Source organism: Rhinichthys klamathensis, unplaced genomic scaffold (assembly GCF_029890125.1).
Source record: "Rhinichthys klamathensis goyatoka isolate OS25496 unplaced genomic scaffold, OSU_Roscu_1.1 h1tg000014l_1, whole genome shotgun sequence".
Classification (NCBI taxonomy): domain Eukaryota; kingdom Metazoa; phylum Chordata; class Actinopteri; order Cypriniformes; family Leuciscidae; genus Rhinichthys; species Rhinichthys klamathensis.
The window spans coordinates 2,999,576-3,019,351 of NW_026606566.1; the positions used below are offsets into that span (position 1 = coordinate 2,999,576).

The 19,776-nt window shown below is 38.6% G+C and overlaps 1 protein-coding gene across 1 annotated transcript; it reads left to right on the forward strand.

Annotated features, from left to right (window-relative positions):
• The first annotated feature begins 5,336 nt into the window (after positions 1 to 5,336).
• Positions 5,337 to 19,656, forward strand: ech1 (enoyl CoA hydratase 1, peroxisomal). Its single transcript, XM_056271209.1, has 10 exons — positions 5,337 to 5,603; positions 9,352 to 9,520; positions 9,792 to 9,880; positions 10,733 to 10,857; positions 12,296 to 12,344; positions 13,755 to 13,819; positions 13,907 to 13,977; positions 14,071 to 14,142; positions 18,452 to 18,602; positions 19,241 to 19,656. The coding sequence occupies exons 1-10, from the start codon at positions 5,573 to 5,575 to the stop codon at positions 19,343 to 19,345; spliced, it is 927 nt and encodes a 308-aa protein (XP_056127184.1). The 5' UTR covers positions 5,337 to 5,572; the 3' UTR covers positions 19,346 to 19,656.
• The last annotated feature ends 120 nt before the right edge of the window (positions 19,657 to 19,776 follow it).

The following is a 19,776-nucleotide window of genomic DNA, read 5'->3' on the forward strand; positions in this document are numbered from 1 at the left end:
CAACTCATTTGAAGTTCTGGCCGTCCTACATTCCCACTCCAACAAACGGTGGCTACATCACTAAATAGAGGAGGAACTGTATTCTGTGACAGATGTGACCTGAGCACTGAAATCAACTCTTGCAGACCATCCACCAACTCTGCAGGAATATCCATGTATTGTGTGCCAGCTTGAATAAACTGCAACTCTTGGGTGGAGACAAATAGGAGGTACTCAAAATCAATAGGTACTCTATTGATGACAGAAATCAATCTATCTTTTAACCTCAGTAGCAGCTGTTGTGCCATTGGATGCCTGCAAATTAAAATTAGCAGAACAAGAGAAGCAATATTTTAACGCAGCTTTTTTAAAATTCATGTATATGGCTGAGTGGCCAAAAAGAATCCTGATAGAATGAAAATCAGTTAACTTACATGACTTGACGTGTGTGTCAGCCAAGGTAATCGTGAAAACAAAAAGACTATGCTATAGAGGAAAGAAGAGAACACAGAATAAGGCAAGACTTGTGATTGGTTGACACAGGACAATGCTATATGATATTAGAAAACTAAATAAATGAATACAAACAAGATTAGTTGTTGTCAGAAGGACTTTCAACTAAAGAAGCATTTTCCTGAAGCTACAGATCTATGTGTGAGCCTTGATCAAATGAGTGTTCCAATTATTTGTAATTTTGGTTTATAGTCAATCTTGCACCCAGCACCCTAAAACCATGTGATGTACGCAGTTGTGGTCATGATTATTTTCAGTAATTGAATAATCTGTTCCATGTTTAGTATTTAGCTGTCTATTGCTGAAAATGACAATAAATACACAATCATACATCAAGTTAAACAATCTGTTATTTATTTCTTTGTCTATGTGTGTGCATTAATTCTATCCATCCATCCATCCATAAACTGATATCAGTTTGTCTAATGAGTGCAGTCAGTGCACACTGCACACTAGCTCAAAAAGAGTAGATCGACTTGTTTGAGCTACCACAGTTTCCGTAGTTAACCTGTAGTGAAAGCGCAGCTGTTGCGAGCTTTTATGGTTGCGAGTTAGTAACATGCACGCGCAATATTTGCCACTTCAGCGACACGGGGACGCAGCGACGTCACATTCTCGGTGGTAACCCGGATGAGCGGCCATTATGGAGGCACTCGGATGTAAACAACGGCATGGATTGCACTGTTAATGAACACATTGTAACACTAAAAAACAGAAAAAACCCCGTGGTAGATGCGAAATCATATAGAGATGGACTCACCGAGCGCATCGGCGAACGTTATCAACTAGCCGTTCGCGCACTTTGCTATCCTGTCTGAATATATTTAGATATCTAACCTAACACCATCACAAAACGTGAACTAAGTTAGTAAGCTTACAATTTAATGTAAATATCAACAGACTAGGCTAATAACATGACACCCATTATTTTAAACCTGTTTTATCTACTTACCGACAACTTCACGGCTGCTCCCTCCACTTGCTGGCAAAAAGCTGCTTGCTGGCGAGTGGCGCGCGAACATGACTTCATTGTCAGAAAGATGTCGTTGGTGTAGACACTTGTCAATCAAACATGTCTGACCAATAGAGAAGCACCCGCCCACTGCGGAGCGTTTGTTTCAAAATGATTCAATCAAAAAAAATTGAACTTCAAAACTTTTTGCACTTCAAAAAAAAAAAAAAAAAAAAAAAAAGATTCAATCAAAACAATTTGAACTTCTAAATTTTTTTTCACTTAAAATTCAAAAACAAAACATTGAAAAAACACATTTTCTTTAATTCCCCTTTTTATTCACGGGGTAATTTTTTTTTTTTTTTTTTTTTTTTTTTTGCATTTGAACAGTCTTTTCTTTGATTGAAAATATATTTTTTTGATTGAAACAACTTTTTTGGAATTGAATGATTAAGACACAAATGTCCTACCCATGTATGGCCCAAACACAAAAAAGATTACTTCAATCAAAGAGAACGTTTTCAATCAAAAAAAAAAATGTTCAAATGCAATTTTTGGAGTCTCAAATATTTTATTTGCATTCAAAAACGATTTTCTTTATTTGAAAATGTTTATCTTTTCATTGAAGTGACTTTTTTATTGATTCTGTTATTTGTTTGTTTGAAGCAACTTCTTTTTTGATTGAATGATAAAGACACAAATGTCCTACCCATTATATGGTCCAATCAAAAAACAATGTTACTTTAATTAAAAAGGTTGCTTTAAACAAAAAAAAACGGACTTCTATCAAAGAAAACATTTTCAATCAAAGAAAAGCAGTGTTCAAATGTATTTTTTTGAGTCTCAAATATATTTTTGGATTCAAATACTTTTTTTCTTTGATTGAAAAGTTTTTTTTTCATTGAAGTGAAGGTTTTTTTAATTGAACATATTTTTTTTGATTGAAACAACCTTTATTTTGATTGAATAATAAAGACACAAATCTACCTTCATAGTTGTCCTGCAAGCTTTATAACGTTGTATACGAGGCGCATGCACACAAAGATAAGTTTCCTGCCGCCAGCGCGTCCGCATCTCGGCCAGATTGCGTTCGTTACTAGGCAACTTATAGACGCGCGAAGTCCGCGAACACACACGGAAGTTCGGCCACCGCGACATCGCGCGAACACACGTCGTGATGGTGAAAGTAAGTTGGAAGAAAGCTCGCCTAACATTTTTTAGACTAGAAGTTCTAGAACATTTAATATATAGGCATGGGCGGCGCTAGGGAGGGGCTAGCAGGTGCTTCAGCACCCCCAAGAAAGACCAAAGCACCCCGATAGCACCCCCCAAAATAATGTTTGGAATCAATTATATTCAAATATATGTTATTTCGAGATATTAAGTCGTTATTTCAATATAATATCTCGGTATTTCGACATAATAAGGGCACATTTTTATCCCATCAAACTTAAGCCTTTTTTGATCGGTGAGTGATGTAGAATAGAATGACTGCTGCGCTTGACAGGGCGCGTAACGAGCAGAGAGAGAGAGAGCCCCGGCCACGCGCACTCTCACGTCTTCATGCTTCAAACACTTTTCGCGCATATTATTTAAAATCAATTGGCACGATAGTAAAAGGTCGGAAGACCGCAGTTTCACGTGGAGCATTTGGAGATTTGTTCTCCTGAATTACCGCGGTGTGTGAATTCAATTGTGCTAAAAAAACACGTTGCCTATAGCTTATCGTCTCTAAAAAGCGTTCCGCCCATTCAGTTGAACCACATTTCAATAAACGAAAAAACCTATCCAGTGATATGTTTTCTATTGACGCAAATCTTTTGCGATGTCCTAAACTGCCGAGATAATCACACAAGCGTGCCGTAGACGTCCACTAATGACACGTCCGATACGCAAACGAATGACTCATTTTAACCATTCACTTTAATGAATATAGTTAAAACAACTGACATGTCCAACACTGAACTCACGAGACCTCTGAATCGGTGTATAAAAAATCGGTAACACTTAATTAGATTAGTTAACATTTACTATTAATTAACTGCATTTCAGCATTGTTAATGTTAATTGTTTCAATATTTAGAGAGTCAGGCCCACTATATGTGTGTTGTAGCCATTAAATAAGCGCATTTAATTAAATTTTTGTTAAAATATTATAATGTTTTTTTTTTTTCATCTGATTATGAAAATTGAACAGCATGAGTAAGATGCGCGATATATTGGAAGATATGATGGGTCAGACATGATTTTGACCACTAAATTTACATTTACACATTACAAATTTACATTTACACATTTATATTTAGTCATTTATTTTAGCAGACGCTTTTATCCAAATCGACTCAACTGAGAACTAAACCAAGCGAGTCATCGTGAAAAGGCAAAAACAACGCAAGAAGTGCTCAAAATACCAAGTTCGGACATTGCTCGGAGTAGCATAAGCCAGACAAGCAAGGATTTAAAGGAAAAGGATTTTTATTTTTATTGTTTTATGTTAATAAATTAAGTTTTGTTTTGTAGAAAGCCTTTTTTAAAGGGAATTTCGTTTTGTATAAATTGTATCTTAATTTTAATCAATTTTTCATCAACCAATTGACTGGGTATAATAGCCTAAATAAGAAGCAAATAGGCTATAGAAGACAATAAAGATAAGGAGGCGCGGGCGAGATTGCATTGCACGTGAACTGGAGCACATCTCATCATAAATTTAGCTCATTTAAATAATAGTGTGTGTGTGTGTGTGTGTGTGTGTGTCGGCCTATATATATATATATATATATATATATATATATATATATATATATATATATATATATATATATATATATATATATATATATAGGCTAATTGCGCAGCTCCCCCTGTCAATGATCCAGCACCCCCTCAGCACCTGCGTTAAAAATAATCTGGCGCCGCCCCTGTATATAGCCCATCGTATACATTATTGATGCAGTCAAAAACTCTACAACTGCTTTGCAACCAGGCCAAAAGCTTTGGCTCAGTTTGGCTAAGGAAATGTTATTGGGTATGGGAAGGAATGAAGATGTATTTCTTCAATTTATTTTAAATTCTATATTATACTGTATTAATAGTATTTCTAGTTAGGCTACATTAAGGCTAAAGCAGAGTGCTCTTGGTAATATTGTATATCCTGTCAAAACATACATTAGCCTAATCATTGCCATTGCATTTGTATTTTTCAAAGATGTCAGGGAAAAATGCAAAAATGTTTGTTTTTCCAAACTTTTGGAGCAATTTGTTATATATTTGTAGCCTAATTTTGAAATATAACATTAAAGAGTAGGCCTATATTTGATGTGATGAATTGCTCTGTCATTTATCAGATTTACCAATTGTTATAATTTAAATTTTTGCTGGTTAATTATGAACAATGGGTAAAATTGGGGGCGGGGCTAGGCGGGGGCAGGGCTACATTTAGGCTCCTCCCCTAACCGCATGTGATCTCACTCCAAGCTTTTGATAAAACTTGAGAACCCTTATTAAAATGTAGGTAATATAATATATAGAGAATTAAAATGAAAAAGAACTTAAAAGGTAATTCTAAGGGAAAAAAAAGAGATAAACTGGACATTAAAGGAGTATTCAAAGAGTAATGAAATATATAGACAAACGAATTTGATTGGGAATCACATTACTTAAAAACACAAAGGTATAGATGGGAACACACACACACACACAAGCTGGGTTTTTGGCATGTGAACTGAACACACAGCAGCCAGAAATACAGAAATATGTGCTGTGAACTCGAAATAATAAAATAATAGAGATGTGACTGTCATCCATGTAAGAACAGGAACAGTAGGTGGCGGCGGTGCAGAGTTTCGAAGAAGAAGAAGAAGAAGAAGAAGAAGAAGAAGAAGAAGAAACAACATAAACCGCTTTACGTCAGAGGAAAAACATGACGACGTCCTAAAATAAAAAAGTTGTAGAATAAAACAACTCTATTTAAAGACTGAGGCGGATATTATCCGTGTTTTCATTCTGTTGTGACGAGTAACTTATTCTTGTCCTCCAGTTAAACAGTTAAAGCGCACACACATATCTGCAGTGCTTCATAAACACCTCTGCGAGTGTGGATATAATAACGTTACTGGTCAAAGGGCATCAATGGCACTCGTGTTCAGTTCTGCGTTCAGAAGTAAGTCACACAGTTTTATCATCTAACGTTAACTGCATTTGTTCTGAATACTCACATTAACCACATTTACCGTTTGTAGAAATGCTACAAGTATTGAACACTAGAAAAATGTAAGAATCAACACAAAATGTTGTTCGTTTTCTAAATCAATTTGTTATTGATTGTAACTGTGACTGAATGTAGGTGAAGGTGAAGGTGTCAGACATGCTGAGTTCTGTTAACTGGGTGAAAGGTCACACACTCAATAATATGTTATTCTCTCTTTGAGTGAATAATTACATATATTTAATGGGTAAATCAAGTTTTTAACAGGTATAGCATGTAGCTGTAATGGCCAGCTGGAAGGTGTATGTAAATTAATAATATAAAAATGTATAAATGGAAACATTCTATGAAAATGTCTGTTTGATGTGATATTATTGATTACGATTAGTATTTGGACACTTAAAGCACGCTTTTATGTTATTACATAACATATCAAACCAATTGGAATACATTTTAAAGAAAGGTAACAAAATACTATATTGGGATAATTTGGTAACATTGAACTTGAAATAACATGTATTAAACTTTGTAAACATATTTCATGTGGGTAATATACTATCTTATTAATTTTCTTTCTTAATGCATTAAAATGTATTAGGATAGAGTATGCGGAAATTAGCATTAACCTAGATTAATAAATGCTGTAAAAGTATTGTTTGTTGTTAGATCATATTACCTGTTAACGAATTAAACATTGTATATGTTACCTTAATAATAATAGAATATTTCGTCAGATCAGGGATGTATTATGGGCCAATTCCTCACCCCTTTTGCCTAAAATGCCTTTATTTAAATGCCAATATAATGTGATTGTAATTTAAAGTGCTACACCTGTGTGAACTTTATGGGAACAAACTCCATAAAGTTTACAAGTTATCTGGAACCAGCGATTGCAAAAATGGTTAAATTAATTCTGAGAAACAGTTAAGTATTATTTGTTTGCAGATTGTACTTGGTTTGTTATTTTGATATCCAGTGGAATGAATGATGATCAGGTATTTCACCATGTACAGCACTGGGGGAAAAATTAAGAGACCACTGCAAAATTACTGGTTTCTCTTGATTTACTATACAGTCATGTGAAAAAGAAAGGACACCCTATTGCATCTATGATTTTATGTCTCAGGACATGATAAAAAAAAATCATCTGGTCCTTGGCACGTCTGAAAATTAGGTTAATACAACCTCAGATGAACAACAGCTAATTACATATTGCACCGTGTCATTATTTATTGAATAAAAACTAGACCAAAATGGAGTACAGCCTTAATGCTTCCACAGGAATTAAGAGAGTAAGTATCCGTCAGGCGCTGCTAATCAAATACCTCTGATTAATTGATCATCAGTAAGTGTGATCACTTCTATAAAAGCAGAAGTTTTGTCAGTTTGCTGGTCTGGAGCCTTCATGTGTGTGTTAACTCAATAACAAGGAGGAAATACATCAGCAATGATCTTAGAGAAGCGTTTGTCTGAGAATCAATCTGAGAAGGGCTATACGGCCATTTACAAACCATCTGAAGTCCATTATTCTACACTGAAGAAGATGGGGAAACATTCATGACAGTTGCTAACCTTCCCAGGAGTGGACGTCCCATCAAATTCAGTCCAAGGGCATACTGTGCAATGCTCAGAGAAATCACAAAACACCCAAGAGCTACATCTCAGACTCTACAGGCCTCAGTTAACATGTTAAAGTTCATGACAGTACAATTAGATAAAGACGGAAGTGTGGCATGTTTGGAAGGGTTGCCAGGAGAAAGCTTCTTCTTCTCTCTAAAAACAACATGCAGTACAGCTTATGTTTGCACAGTTGAATCTGAACAAACCTCAAGACTTCTGGAACAATGTCATTCAGACAAATGAGACCAAAGTGGAGATGTTTGGCCATAATGCACTGCGCCACTTTAGGTGAAAACCAAACACAGCAAATCAGCACAAACACCTCATCCAACTGTCCATCACGCCGGTAGAGGGGGGATGATTTGGCTGGTTTTGCAAACACAGGACCAACTGGGAACCTTGCAAGTCATTGAGTAGACCCTGAACTCTTCTGTGTTTTCTAGAGTCAAATGTGAGGCCATCTGTCCGACAGCTAAAGCTTGGCTGGAACTGGGTCATTCAACAGGACAACGATCTCAAGCACACCAGTAAATCTGCAACAATGGCTGAACAAGAAAAGAATCAAGGTGTTGCACCGGCCCAGTCAAAGCCCAGACCTCAACCCGGCTGAAATGTTGCGGCGGGACCTTAAGAGAGCTGTGCGTGAACAAATGCCTGCAAACCTTAATGAACTGAAGCAACGCTATAAAGAAGAGCGGGCCAAAATTCCCAGAGAACAATGTGAGAGACGGATACTGTCATACAGAATACGATTCCTTCAACGATTGCTGCTAAAACTGGCTCTACAAGCAGTTGAATCATAGGGTGACCTTAGTTTGTCACCCATGGCTTTTCCCTTTTGGCTTCGTTTTTGTTAAATAAATAATGACACGGTTTAATATGTCATTTGTTGTTGTTCATCTAAGGTTGTATTAACCTAATTTTAAGACCAATTTATTTATTGTGTTCTGATAAGAAAAACCATAAAAATGTAAAGGGTGTCCTTTCTTTTTCACATGACTTTATATGTATGCATATTTATATACAAAGACATGCACACACATATATAATATATATAAATATAATAATATATCCACGCATATATTATATAAATAAACTTTTATGTTAGAAATGATTAATTGATTTGACAGCACCAATGTATATATATTATATGTATGTATGTGTATATGTGTGTTCGAGTTAATTCTATAAACTACTGATAACATTTCTTCCAAATTTCAAATAAAAGTATTGTCATTTAAAACATATTTGCAGAAAATGACAACTGGTTAAAATAACGAAAAAAGATGGCATGTTTTTAGACCTCATATAATGCAAAGAAAACAAGTTCATATTAATTTCTAAACAACACAATTCTAATGCTTTACCTTAGAAAGAGTTCAGAAATCAATATTTGGTGGAGTAACCCTGATTTCCCATCACAGCTTTCATGCGTCTTAGCATGCTCTTTACTAGTTTGCTGTTGGGCGACTTTATGCCACTCCTGGTGAACTAATTCAAGCAGCTCGGCTCTTCCTCTTGATCACGTTCCAGAGGTTTTCAACGGGTTCAGGTCTGGAGATTGGGCTGGATATGACAGGGTCTCGATCCAGTGGTCCTCCATCCACAGCTTGATTGCCCTGGCTGGATTGGATCATTGTCCTGCTGGAAGAAAACAATCCTCAAAACATTGTCAGAGCAGAAGGAAGCAAGTTTTCTTCCAGGACAACCTTGTATGTGGCTTGAGTCACGCCTGATTCTGATCTTCTGTGATGAGTCCTGTGTCCACTCTGTGTAATTTAGTGGAAGGTCGGTGATGATCTGGAGGTTCTTCAGTAGGGCTGGAATTGGGAAGATCCAAATAAATGCTGTAAATGACAATGTTTTTACTTGAAATTTGGAAGAAATGTCGTCGATAGTTTATATAATTCAACAAAACTGTTCATTTTACTCAAACGCATACATATAAATATTAAATCCAGAGAAACTTCTATATATACTGTATATGTATTTCTCACTAGTTATTCAGATTAATTTCAAACAGCGGTGCCCTCTACATGTCAGAAGTGTAAACCTGTGAATTTTGTCTGTGTTTTGTGATTAGAAAAGGGTCTGTTCGTACCTTTCCTGAACGCTGTTAGAGGAATGTCTTCATCCGGAGGGCCCACCCCCCCCTTCACAACCCTGTCAGTCAGCCGGCCAGTGGACACCGTCACTCACGTCGAGATCTGCCGTCCAGAGAAACGCAATGCAATGAACAAGGCATTCTGGCTGTACGACCTCATGTCCACATTACACACTGATATCCATATCAATAATTCATTTAATTTCCATTGAGATTTCCTGTTTAAAGGCTTTGTAAACAAATATCTCATCATTCCTGCTAGAAAGAGAGACATAAAAGTGCCCATTTTCTGCCATTTCTATGTTATCTTAAAATGTCCTTATGTGAATAGCAGTGTGAGACTGGAATTTGAAGTGCACAGTGATCTCAGTTATCACATCATGACTGAATTAGTGTGTGTATTTCTGTTGTACTTGCAGTGAAATGGTTGACTGCTTCAATCAGATAGCTGAAGACTCGGAGTGTCGTGTCGTGGTTTTCTCAGGCGCTGGAAAGCTCTTCACTTCCGGTAAAGCTATCAAACATTACACTGAAAAAGTTCAACTTTAAAAAACTACTTTATGCGGTAACATCTACAATAACTGGTTTTGTTGAAATTAAATAAACGATTTAAGATTACTGATGATAACTGAGTTCAACCAACCTGAAAAAAAAAGGTTCTCCAGCTTGGTAAAGTTCTTTAGTACGTTTGATAGAATCTTTTTTGTTTTATATGAAAGTCCTTTTCCACCTTAAATATACTCAAAATATAATTCAATAACCTTATTTAATTGACAACATTTTTACACACAACTTAATTTAGTTTATTCAAAATAAATCAGTTTAGTTTTGGACAGATGTCAACAGTGTTGTTCATCATTATGCACAATGTATATAATGAACCACAAAGTAAAGACTGGTGTCAGTACTGAGAATAAATCTCTGAGCACAATCACTACTCTTCAGCACAATGTTAACCAAACATTCAATAACAGAAACTCCTCTAAATGTCCAACATAACTAAACATTAACGTAAACTACCAACATCTTTCCCTTTACTGAAAAACACAAAATAACACTTAATCCCTAAATTAATGCAGTCCCTTGAAAAGCATGCTGGGAACTACAGATCCACTGCCCAGGGCTGGATTTCTCAAAAGCATTGTAAGCCTAAGTTGATTTTAGAGACCATTGGTGGCAAAGGCTCTACGATAAACTGGATCTGTAGTTCCCAGCATGCTTTGCAAGGGGCTGCATTAGGAGAGTAAATTTAGGGATTAAGTGTTATTTTATGTGTTTTTCAGTAAAAGTAAAGATTTGTGTATTGTATGCCATGTATGAATATTTCATCATTAACTGAATAGTAATGATCTGTGTGCAGGTATTGACCTCATGGGCATGGCCAGTGATATCCTACAGCCTGACGGAGATGACACCGCCAGGATCTCATGGAACTTGCGCCGCACCATAGCTAAATACCAAGAGAGCTTCTCTGTTATTGAAAAGGTTACTATTTTAAAACATCATTAATTTACTGTGAAAACATCTCAATAGAAGAACTATATGGAAAAAAGTATTGGGACACGCCTCTTGATTCTTGAATTCAGGTGTTTCAATCTGACCCATTGCCACAAGTGTATAAAATGAAGCACCTAGCCATGCAGTGTGCATTTACAAACATTTATGAAAAATGGGTCGAGTGGTACTGTGATAGGATGCCACCTTTGCAATTAGTCAGTTCGTGAAATTTCATCCCTGCTAGATATTCCATGGTCAAATGTAAGTGGTATTATTGGAAAGTAGAAGCTTTTAGGAACAGCAGCAACTCCATGAAGCAGAAAACCACGTAAAGTCAAAGGCGAATTGTGTGTAAAAATTGCCAACGCTCCACAGCTGAAGAGATCCAATCCCCAACTGGCATTAATATTAGCTTAAGAACAGTGCGTGGGGCTTCACAGAATGGGTTTCCATGGCTGAGCACCTGCATCCAAGCCTTACGTCACCAAGTGCAATGCAAAGCGTGGGATGCAGTGGTGTATAAAGCACGCCGCCACTGGACTCTGTAGCGGTGATAACGTGTTCTGTGGAGTGACGAATCACGCTTCTCTGTCTGGCAATCCGATGACGAGTCTGGTTTTGACGGATACCTGGAGAATGTTACTTGCCTGACTGCATTGTGCCAACTGTAAAGTTAGGTGGAGGGGGGATTATGGTGTGGGGTTGTTTTTCAGGGGTTAGGCTTGACCCCCTTACTTCCAGTGTAGGGAAACCTTAATGCTTCAGCATACCAAGACATTTTTGCCAATGCTATGTATGCATCCAACTTTGAGGGAAGGTCCTTTTCTATTTCAGCATGACTGTGCCCCAATGCACAAAGCAAGGTACATAAAGACATGTTTGGATGAGTTGGTTGTGGAGGAACTTGACTGGCCTGCACATAGTCCTGACCTCAATACCATTGAACACCTTTGGGATGAACTGGAACAGAGATTGCGAGACAAGCCTTCTCGTCCAACATCGCTTCGTCGCTTCTAGAAGAATGATAAAGAATTCCCATAAACACACTCCTAAACCTTGTGGAAAGCTTTCCTAGAGGAGCTGAAGCTGTTATAGCTGCAAAGGCGGACCAACTTCATATTAATGTCTATTTCTTTAGAATGAGATGTCATTACAGTCCCTGTTGGGGTAATGGTCAGGTGTCCCGGTACGTTTGTCCATATATTGTATATGAGAATATATGTATTGTATACCATAAATGGGATATAGGTAATATGGGAAATATACTCAAAAGTTCATACAGAAATGAAGATTCATTCTTTATGCATATTTGAGAACTATTGCGAATATATAATTGGCTATAACATTCAATGGCAACCAACTAACTACTTTATCTCAATGCACAAATCGTGTTTCATCATTGTGTCTCTTGTGTTTCTTTGTACAGTGTCCAAAACCAGTGATTGTGGCTGTTCACGGTGCATGTATAGGAGGAGGTTAGTTTCCCTCTGTTAAGAAATTTCATTCTATCTAACATTCTATACTTCATTGCGAATATACACTCACCGGCCACTTTATTAGGTACCCCATGCTAGTAACGGGTTGGACCCCCTTTTGCCTTCAGAACTGCCTCAATTCTTCGTGGCATAGATTCAACAAGGTGCTGGAAGCATTCCTCAGGGAGTTTGGTCCATATTGACATGATGGCATCACACAGTTGCCGCAGATTTGTCGGCTGCACATCCATGATGCGAATCTCCCGTTCCACCACATCCCAAAGATGCTCTATTGGGTTGAGATCTGGTGACTGTGGAGGCCATTTTAGTACAGTGAACTCATTGTCATGTTCAAGAAACCAATTTGAAATGATTAGAGCTTTGTGACATGGTGGAAGTAGCCATCAGAGGATGGGTACATGGTGGCCATAAAGGGATGGACATGGTCAGAAACAATGCTCAGGTAGGCCGTGGCATTTAAACGATGCCCAATTGGCACTAAGGGGCCTAAAGTGTGCCAGGAAAACATCCCCCACACCATTACACCACCACCACCAGCCTGCACAGTGGTAACAAGGCATGATGGTTCCATGTTCTCATTCTGTTTACGCCAAATTCTGACTCTAACATCTGAATGTCTCAACAGAAATCGAGACTCATCAGACCAGGCAACATTTTTCCAGTCTTCAACTGTTCAATTTTTTTGAGCTCTTGCAAATTGTAGCCTCTTTTTCCTATTTGTAGTGGAGATGAGTGGTACCCGGTGGAGTCTTCTGCTGTTGTAGCCCATCCGCCTCAAGGTTGTGCGTGTTGTGGCTTCACAAATGCTTTGCTGCATACCTCGGTTGTAACGAGTGGTTATTTCAGTCACTGTTGCCCTTCTATCAGCTCGAACCAGTCTGGCCATTCTCCTCTGACCTCTGGCATCAACAAGGCATTTCCGCCCACAGAACTGCCGCTCACTGGATGTTTTTTCTTTTTCGGACCATTCTCTGTAAACCCTAGAGATGGTTGTGCGTGAAAATCCCAGTAGATTAGCAGTTTCTGAAATACTCAGACCAGCCCTTCTGGCACCAACAATCATGCCACGTTCAAAGTCACTCAAATCACCTTTCTTCCCCATACTGATGCTCGGTTTGAACTGCAGGAGATTGTCTTGACCATGTCTACATGCCTAAATGCACTGAGTTGCCGCCATGTGATTGGCTGCTTAGAAATTAAGTGTTAACGAGCAGTTGGACAGGTGTACCTAATAAAGTGGCCGGTGAGTGTATATAACAAATTCATTATAGAACAGATTGCTTCTTTAGTATTATTTGTTATTATTTAGTAGTTTGCTGCTTCACCAAAAAGAAAACGATTCTTCGTAACCATATATAAATGTTATCATTTCATTGTCTTCTTTTACAGGAGTGGACTTGATCACAGCATGTGATATACGACTGTGTACGCAGGATGCCTGGTTTCAGATCAAGGTGACCATTTAATACCATTTTAGAATAAACTTAGATTTGCAGAGATTTAAATTTGAATGCCTGAATTGATCACCCTTTCCTGTTCAGGAGGTGGACATTGGTTTGGCAGCTGATGTCGGGACTTTGCAACGTCTCCCCAGAGTGATTGGAAGTCGAAGGTACTAGCTTGATCTTAAAGCGTGTTATAGATCCATTAGCAGTGCCCTGTTTTTATGCAATTGATAGTAAAGTTTGCTCCCACTGTCTTTCAGTCTAGTGAATGAGTTGGCTTTCACTGCAAGGAAACTGCATGCTGATGAAGCCAAGAGCTGTGGATTGGTCAGGTGAGATATTTAAGCAATAAGCTAAGATGATGTGCTATTTTGAATTTATAATATATACTGTACGTTCACAATATAGTGATAAGTGATTTTTAAAATAAAAACATTCCTACTGTAGATTTAAGAACTTGGCTATCCTCTTGACATGTGGAAAGAGTGAACACAATTACACTCATTGGCCATATTATTAGGTCCACCTGTTCAACTGCTCATTAACGTAAAACATCTAATCAGCCAATCACATGACCTCCAATCACGTGACCTCAACTCAATGCATTTAGACATGTTCAAGACGATCTGCTAAATTTCAAAACTGAGCATCAGAATGGGTTGTTGGTCTGGGTATGACAAAAACTGCTGATCTGCTGGGATTTTCACGCACAACCAACTTTAGGGTTTGCAGAGAATGATCCAAAAAAGAGAAATCCAGTAAGCTGCAGTTCTGTGGGAGAAAATGCCTTGGAGAATGGAGAGGACTATGATCAGACTGGTTCAGCTGATAGAAAGGCAACAGTACACAACACATCAAACCTTGAAGCAGAAAAGCATCTCTGAACACACAACACATCAAACCTTGAAGCAGAAGAGCATCTCTGAACACACAACACATCAAACCTTGAAGCAGAAGAGCATCTCTGAACACACAACACACATCAAACCTTGAAGCAGAAGAGCATCTCTAAACACTCAACACATCAAACCTTGAAGCAGAAGAGCATCTCTGAACACTCAACACGTCAAACCTTGAAGCAGAAGAGCAGCTCTGAACACTCAACACATCAAACCTTAAAGCAGAAGAGCATCTCTGAACGCTCAACACGTCAAACCTTGAAGCAGAAGAGCAGCTCTGAAACACTCAACACATCAAATCGTGAAGCAGAAGAGCATCTCTGAACACACAACACATCAAACCTTGAAGCAGAAGAGCATCTCTGAACACTCAACACATCAAACCTTGAAGCAGAAGAGCATCTCTGAACACACAACACATCAAACCTTGAAGCAGAAGAGCATCTCTGAACACTCAACATGATCAAACCTTGAAGCAGAAGAGCATCTCTGAACACTCAACACATCAAATCTTGAAGCAGAATAGCATCTCTGAACACTGCAGAAGAGCATCTCTGAACACACAACACATCAAACCTTGAAGCAGAAGAGCATCTCTGAACACACAACACATCAAACCTTGAAGCAGAAGAGCATCTATGAACACACAACACATCAAACCTTGAAGCAGAAGAGCATCTCTAAACACTCAACACATCAAACCTTGAAGCAGAAGAGCATCTCTGAACACACAACACATCAAACCTTGAAGCAGAAGAGCATCTCTGAACACTCAACACGTCAAACCTTGAAGCAGAAGAGCAGCTCTGAACACTCAACACGTCAAACCTTGAAGCAGAAGAGCAGCTCTGAACGCTCAACACGTCAAACCTTGAAGCAGAAGAGCAGCTCTGAAACACTCAACACATCAAATCGTAAGGCAGAAGAGCATCTCTGAACACACAACACATCAAACCTTGAAGCAGAAGAGCATCTCTGAACACTCAACACATCAAATCGTGAAGCAGAAGAGCATCTCTGAACACTCAACACATCAAACCTTGAAGCAGAAGAGCATCTCTGAACACTCAACACGTCAAACCTTGAAGCAGAAGAGCATCTCTGAACACTCAACACATCAAACCTTGAAGCAGAAGAGCATCTCTGAACACTCAACACATCAAATCGTAAGGCAGAAGAGCATCTCTGAACACTCAACACGTCAAACCTTGAAGCAGAAGAGCATCTCTGAACACTCAACACATCAAACCTTGAAGCAGAAGAGCATCTCTGAACACTCAACACATCAAACCTTGAAGCAGAAGAGCATCTCTGAACACTCAACACATCAAACCTTGAAGCAGAAGAGCATCTCTGAACACTCAACATGTCAAACCTTAAAGCAGAAGAGCATCTCTGAACACTCAACACATCAAACCTTGAAGCAGAAGAGCATCTCTGAACACTCAACACATCAAACCTTGAAGCAGAAGAGCATCTCTGAACACTCAACACATCAAATCGTGAAGCAGAAGAGCATCTCTGAACACTCAACACATCAAACCTTGAAGCAGAAGAGCATCTCTGAACACTCAACACGTCAAACCTTGAAGCAGAAGAGCATCTCTGAACACTCAACACATCAAACCTTGAAGCAGAAGAGCATCTCTGAACACTCAACACATCAAATCGTAAGGCAGAAGAGCATCTCTGAACACTCAACACGTCAAACCTTGAAGCAGAAGAGCATCTCTGAACACTCAACACATCAAACCTTGAAGCAGAAGAGCATCTCTGAACACTCAACACATCAAACCTTGAAGCAGAAGAGCATCTCTGAACACTCAACATGTCAAACCTTGAAGCAGAAGAGCATCTCTGAACACTCAACACATCAAACCTTGAAGCAGAAGAGCATCTCTGAACACTCAACATGTCAAACCTTAAAGCAGAAGAGCATCTCTGAACACTCAACACATCAAACCTTGAAGCAGAAGAGCATCTCTGAACACTCAACACGTCAAACCTTGAAGCAGAAGAGCATCTCTGAACACTCAACACATCAAACCTTGAAGCAGAAGAGCATCTCTGAACACTCAACACATCAAACCTTGAAGCAGAAGAGCATCTCTGAACACTCAACACATCAAACCTTGAAGCAGAAGAGCATCTCTGAACACTCAACATGTCAAACCTTGAAGCAGAAGAGCATCTCTGAACACTCAACACATCAAACCTTGAAGCAGAAGAGCATCTCTGAACACTCAACATGTCAAACCTTAAAGCAGAAGAGCATCTCTGAACACACAACACGTCAAACCTTGAAGCAGAAGAGCATCTCTGAACACTCAACATGTCAAACCTTGAAGCAGAAGAGCATCTCTGAACACTCAACACATCAAACCTTGAAGCAGAAGAGCATCTCTGAACACTCAACATGTCAAACCTTAAAGCAGAAGAGCATCTCTGAACACACAACACGTCAAACCTTGAAGCAGAAGAGCATCTCTGAACACTCAACACATCAAACCTTGAAGCAGAAGAGCATCTCTGAACACTCAACACGTCAAACCTTGAAGCAGAAGAGCATCTCTGAACACTCAACACATCAAACCTTGAAGCAGAAGAGCATCTCTGAACACTCAACACATCAAACCTTGAAGCAGAAGAGCATCTCTGAACACTCAACACATCAAACCTTGAAGCAGAAGAGCATCTCTGAACACTCAACACATCAAACCTTGAAGCAGAAGAGCTACAGAAGCAGAAGAAACACACCGGTGACACTCTCTCAGCTGAGAACAACAAACTGAGGCTACAGTTCACCAAAACTGGACAATATAAAATTGGAAAAACATTGCCTGGTCTGATGAGTCTCGATTACTGCTGCAACATTCAGACGGTCGGGTCAGAATTTGGTGTAAACAACATGAAAGCACGGATCTGTCCTGTCTTGTATCAGCGGTTCAGGCTGCTGAAGGTGTAATGGTGTGTGAAGGATATTTTATTGGCACACTTTGGGTCCCTTAGTACCAACTGAGCATCGGTTAAACACCACAGTCTACTTGAGTATTGTTGCTGACCATGTCCATCACTTTATGACCAGTGTATCATCTTCTGATGGCCTCTTCCAGCAGGATAACAGGCCATGTCACAAAGACGACAAATCTGCAACAACTGTTTTCAACACTGATAATAATAATAAATGTTTATTGATCATCAAATCATCATATTAGAGTGATTTCTGAAGGATCATGTGACACTGAAGACTGGAGTAATGACGCTGAAACTTCAGCTTTGATCACGGGAATAAATGACTTTTTAAAATATATTCAAATATAAAACAGTTATTTTAAATTATAATAATATTTCACAATATTCCTTTTTTTTGTGTGTGTTTAGAAACTGCTTATTAATGTCTATTAATGCTTTATGAATGATGAATGGTGTGTGTGTGTATTTATAATAAAATAAATGCAACCTCAGTGAGCAGAAGAGACTTATTTTAAAAACATTAAAAAGATTGTACCAATCCCAAAATTATTAACGGCAGTGTATATTGGTCTCATCAAGCTCCAGCTGTGGTGATATTTGCTAGTTCCAGCACCTTATTGAATCTCCATGAAGAATTAAGGCACTTCTGAAGGCAAAAGAGGTCCAATCCTGAACTAGCAAATTGAACCTAATAAAGTGGCCGGTGAGTTTGTTTACATGAAAAATCTAATAGTGTCTGTGTGCGTTTGTTCTCTCTCATTGCCCACAGCCGTGTGTTCCCAGATAAAGAGGCTATGATGGCCGGAGCTCTGGAGATGGCAGGAGAGATCGCCAGCAAAAGTCCTGTAGCAGTGCAGGGAACCAAAGTCAACCTCGTTTACTCCAGAGACCACAGTGTTGCAGATTCCCTGGACTACATGGTGAGATCACAAAAGTGTTTATAACATGACATAGTCACATAATAATATAATATTTATAATAACAAGGGAAAATACAGAAAAACTTAGATCCAGATTGCACATGGGAATTAAAATAACATCAGCATGGAAGCAATGAGAGGCACGTTATATCGTAAATGAAACCGGGAGAGTTTCCCCAAACTGGAAGTGCCTCCCATAATCTAAAATGCAGTCGGCTCGTTAGGAAGAAAAGGTGGATTATTGTTGTTCGTTTTCTCCTGTTTATGTTAGTAGAAAGGGAAGTTTCTGTATTTTCTTTGTAATCTTTTCCAGGTTAGTTTCTAATCAATAGTTTCTTGTATTTATGTTTTGGCTTAAACCCTTCCCGAAGTTTACGTTGTTCATTATTTCTTACTGTTAATAAATTCCCCTTTTTTTCTGCACTTTAAAAGTGTTCTGTGGTTGTAAAAGGATTTGGGAATGAGAGCGGGGACTCCAGGGATCTTTTTAATCTGATCCCTGTTAATTGTTACGGATGATTTAATTTAATAGGGATTTAACATTTTTTTTATACTTGATTGATGCAAAAGTAACAACATTTGACATGCCGTGATTAAACTGAGAAACATTTCTTGTGTTTCCCGTTGTTGTTTGCGTAGAGCACCTGGAATATGAGCATGCTCCAAACCCAAGATCTAATGAAGTCAGCGCAGGCCGCGATGGAGAAGAAAAGCCTCAAAGAAATCATTTTCTCCAAGCTCTGAGCGTCCACACACCCGACACCACCCGTCGAGTTAGATCTGATCCGCCCGCTTGCCTAAAGCATATCTCGCGATGACGAGCGTCAAGTCCGTCTTCACCTTCAGTGAACTCTACGGGTTTGGTGTTGAGTCTTTCTTGGACTGGTTCATTCAAATGAAAGTTTGATTTAATGTTTTCTACGGGTGCCTTAACGTCTGGCTCACAGATGTCAGATAACTAACCAAAAAAATGCTAAACATGTTCAGTGCTGAATGCACACTAAAATCTAAATGTGTACAGGTACCGAAAATGAAATAAAAAATGCTAAAATGAGTGTATAGGTCATGTCAGTGTGTGAAGAGAAACTAGTTTGGTTTTGTAATGTGAGCATCATCGCGGCGTGGATATCATGTGCTGATCTCCGCGTCCAGGTTTCAGGTGTTCATTATATCAT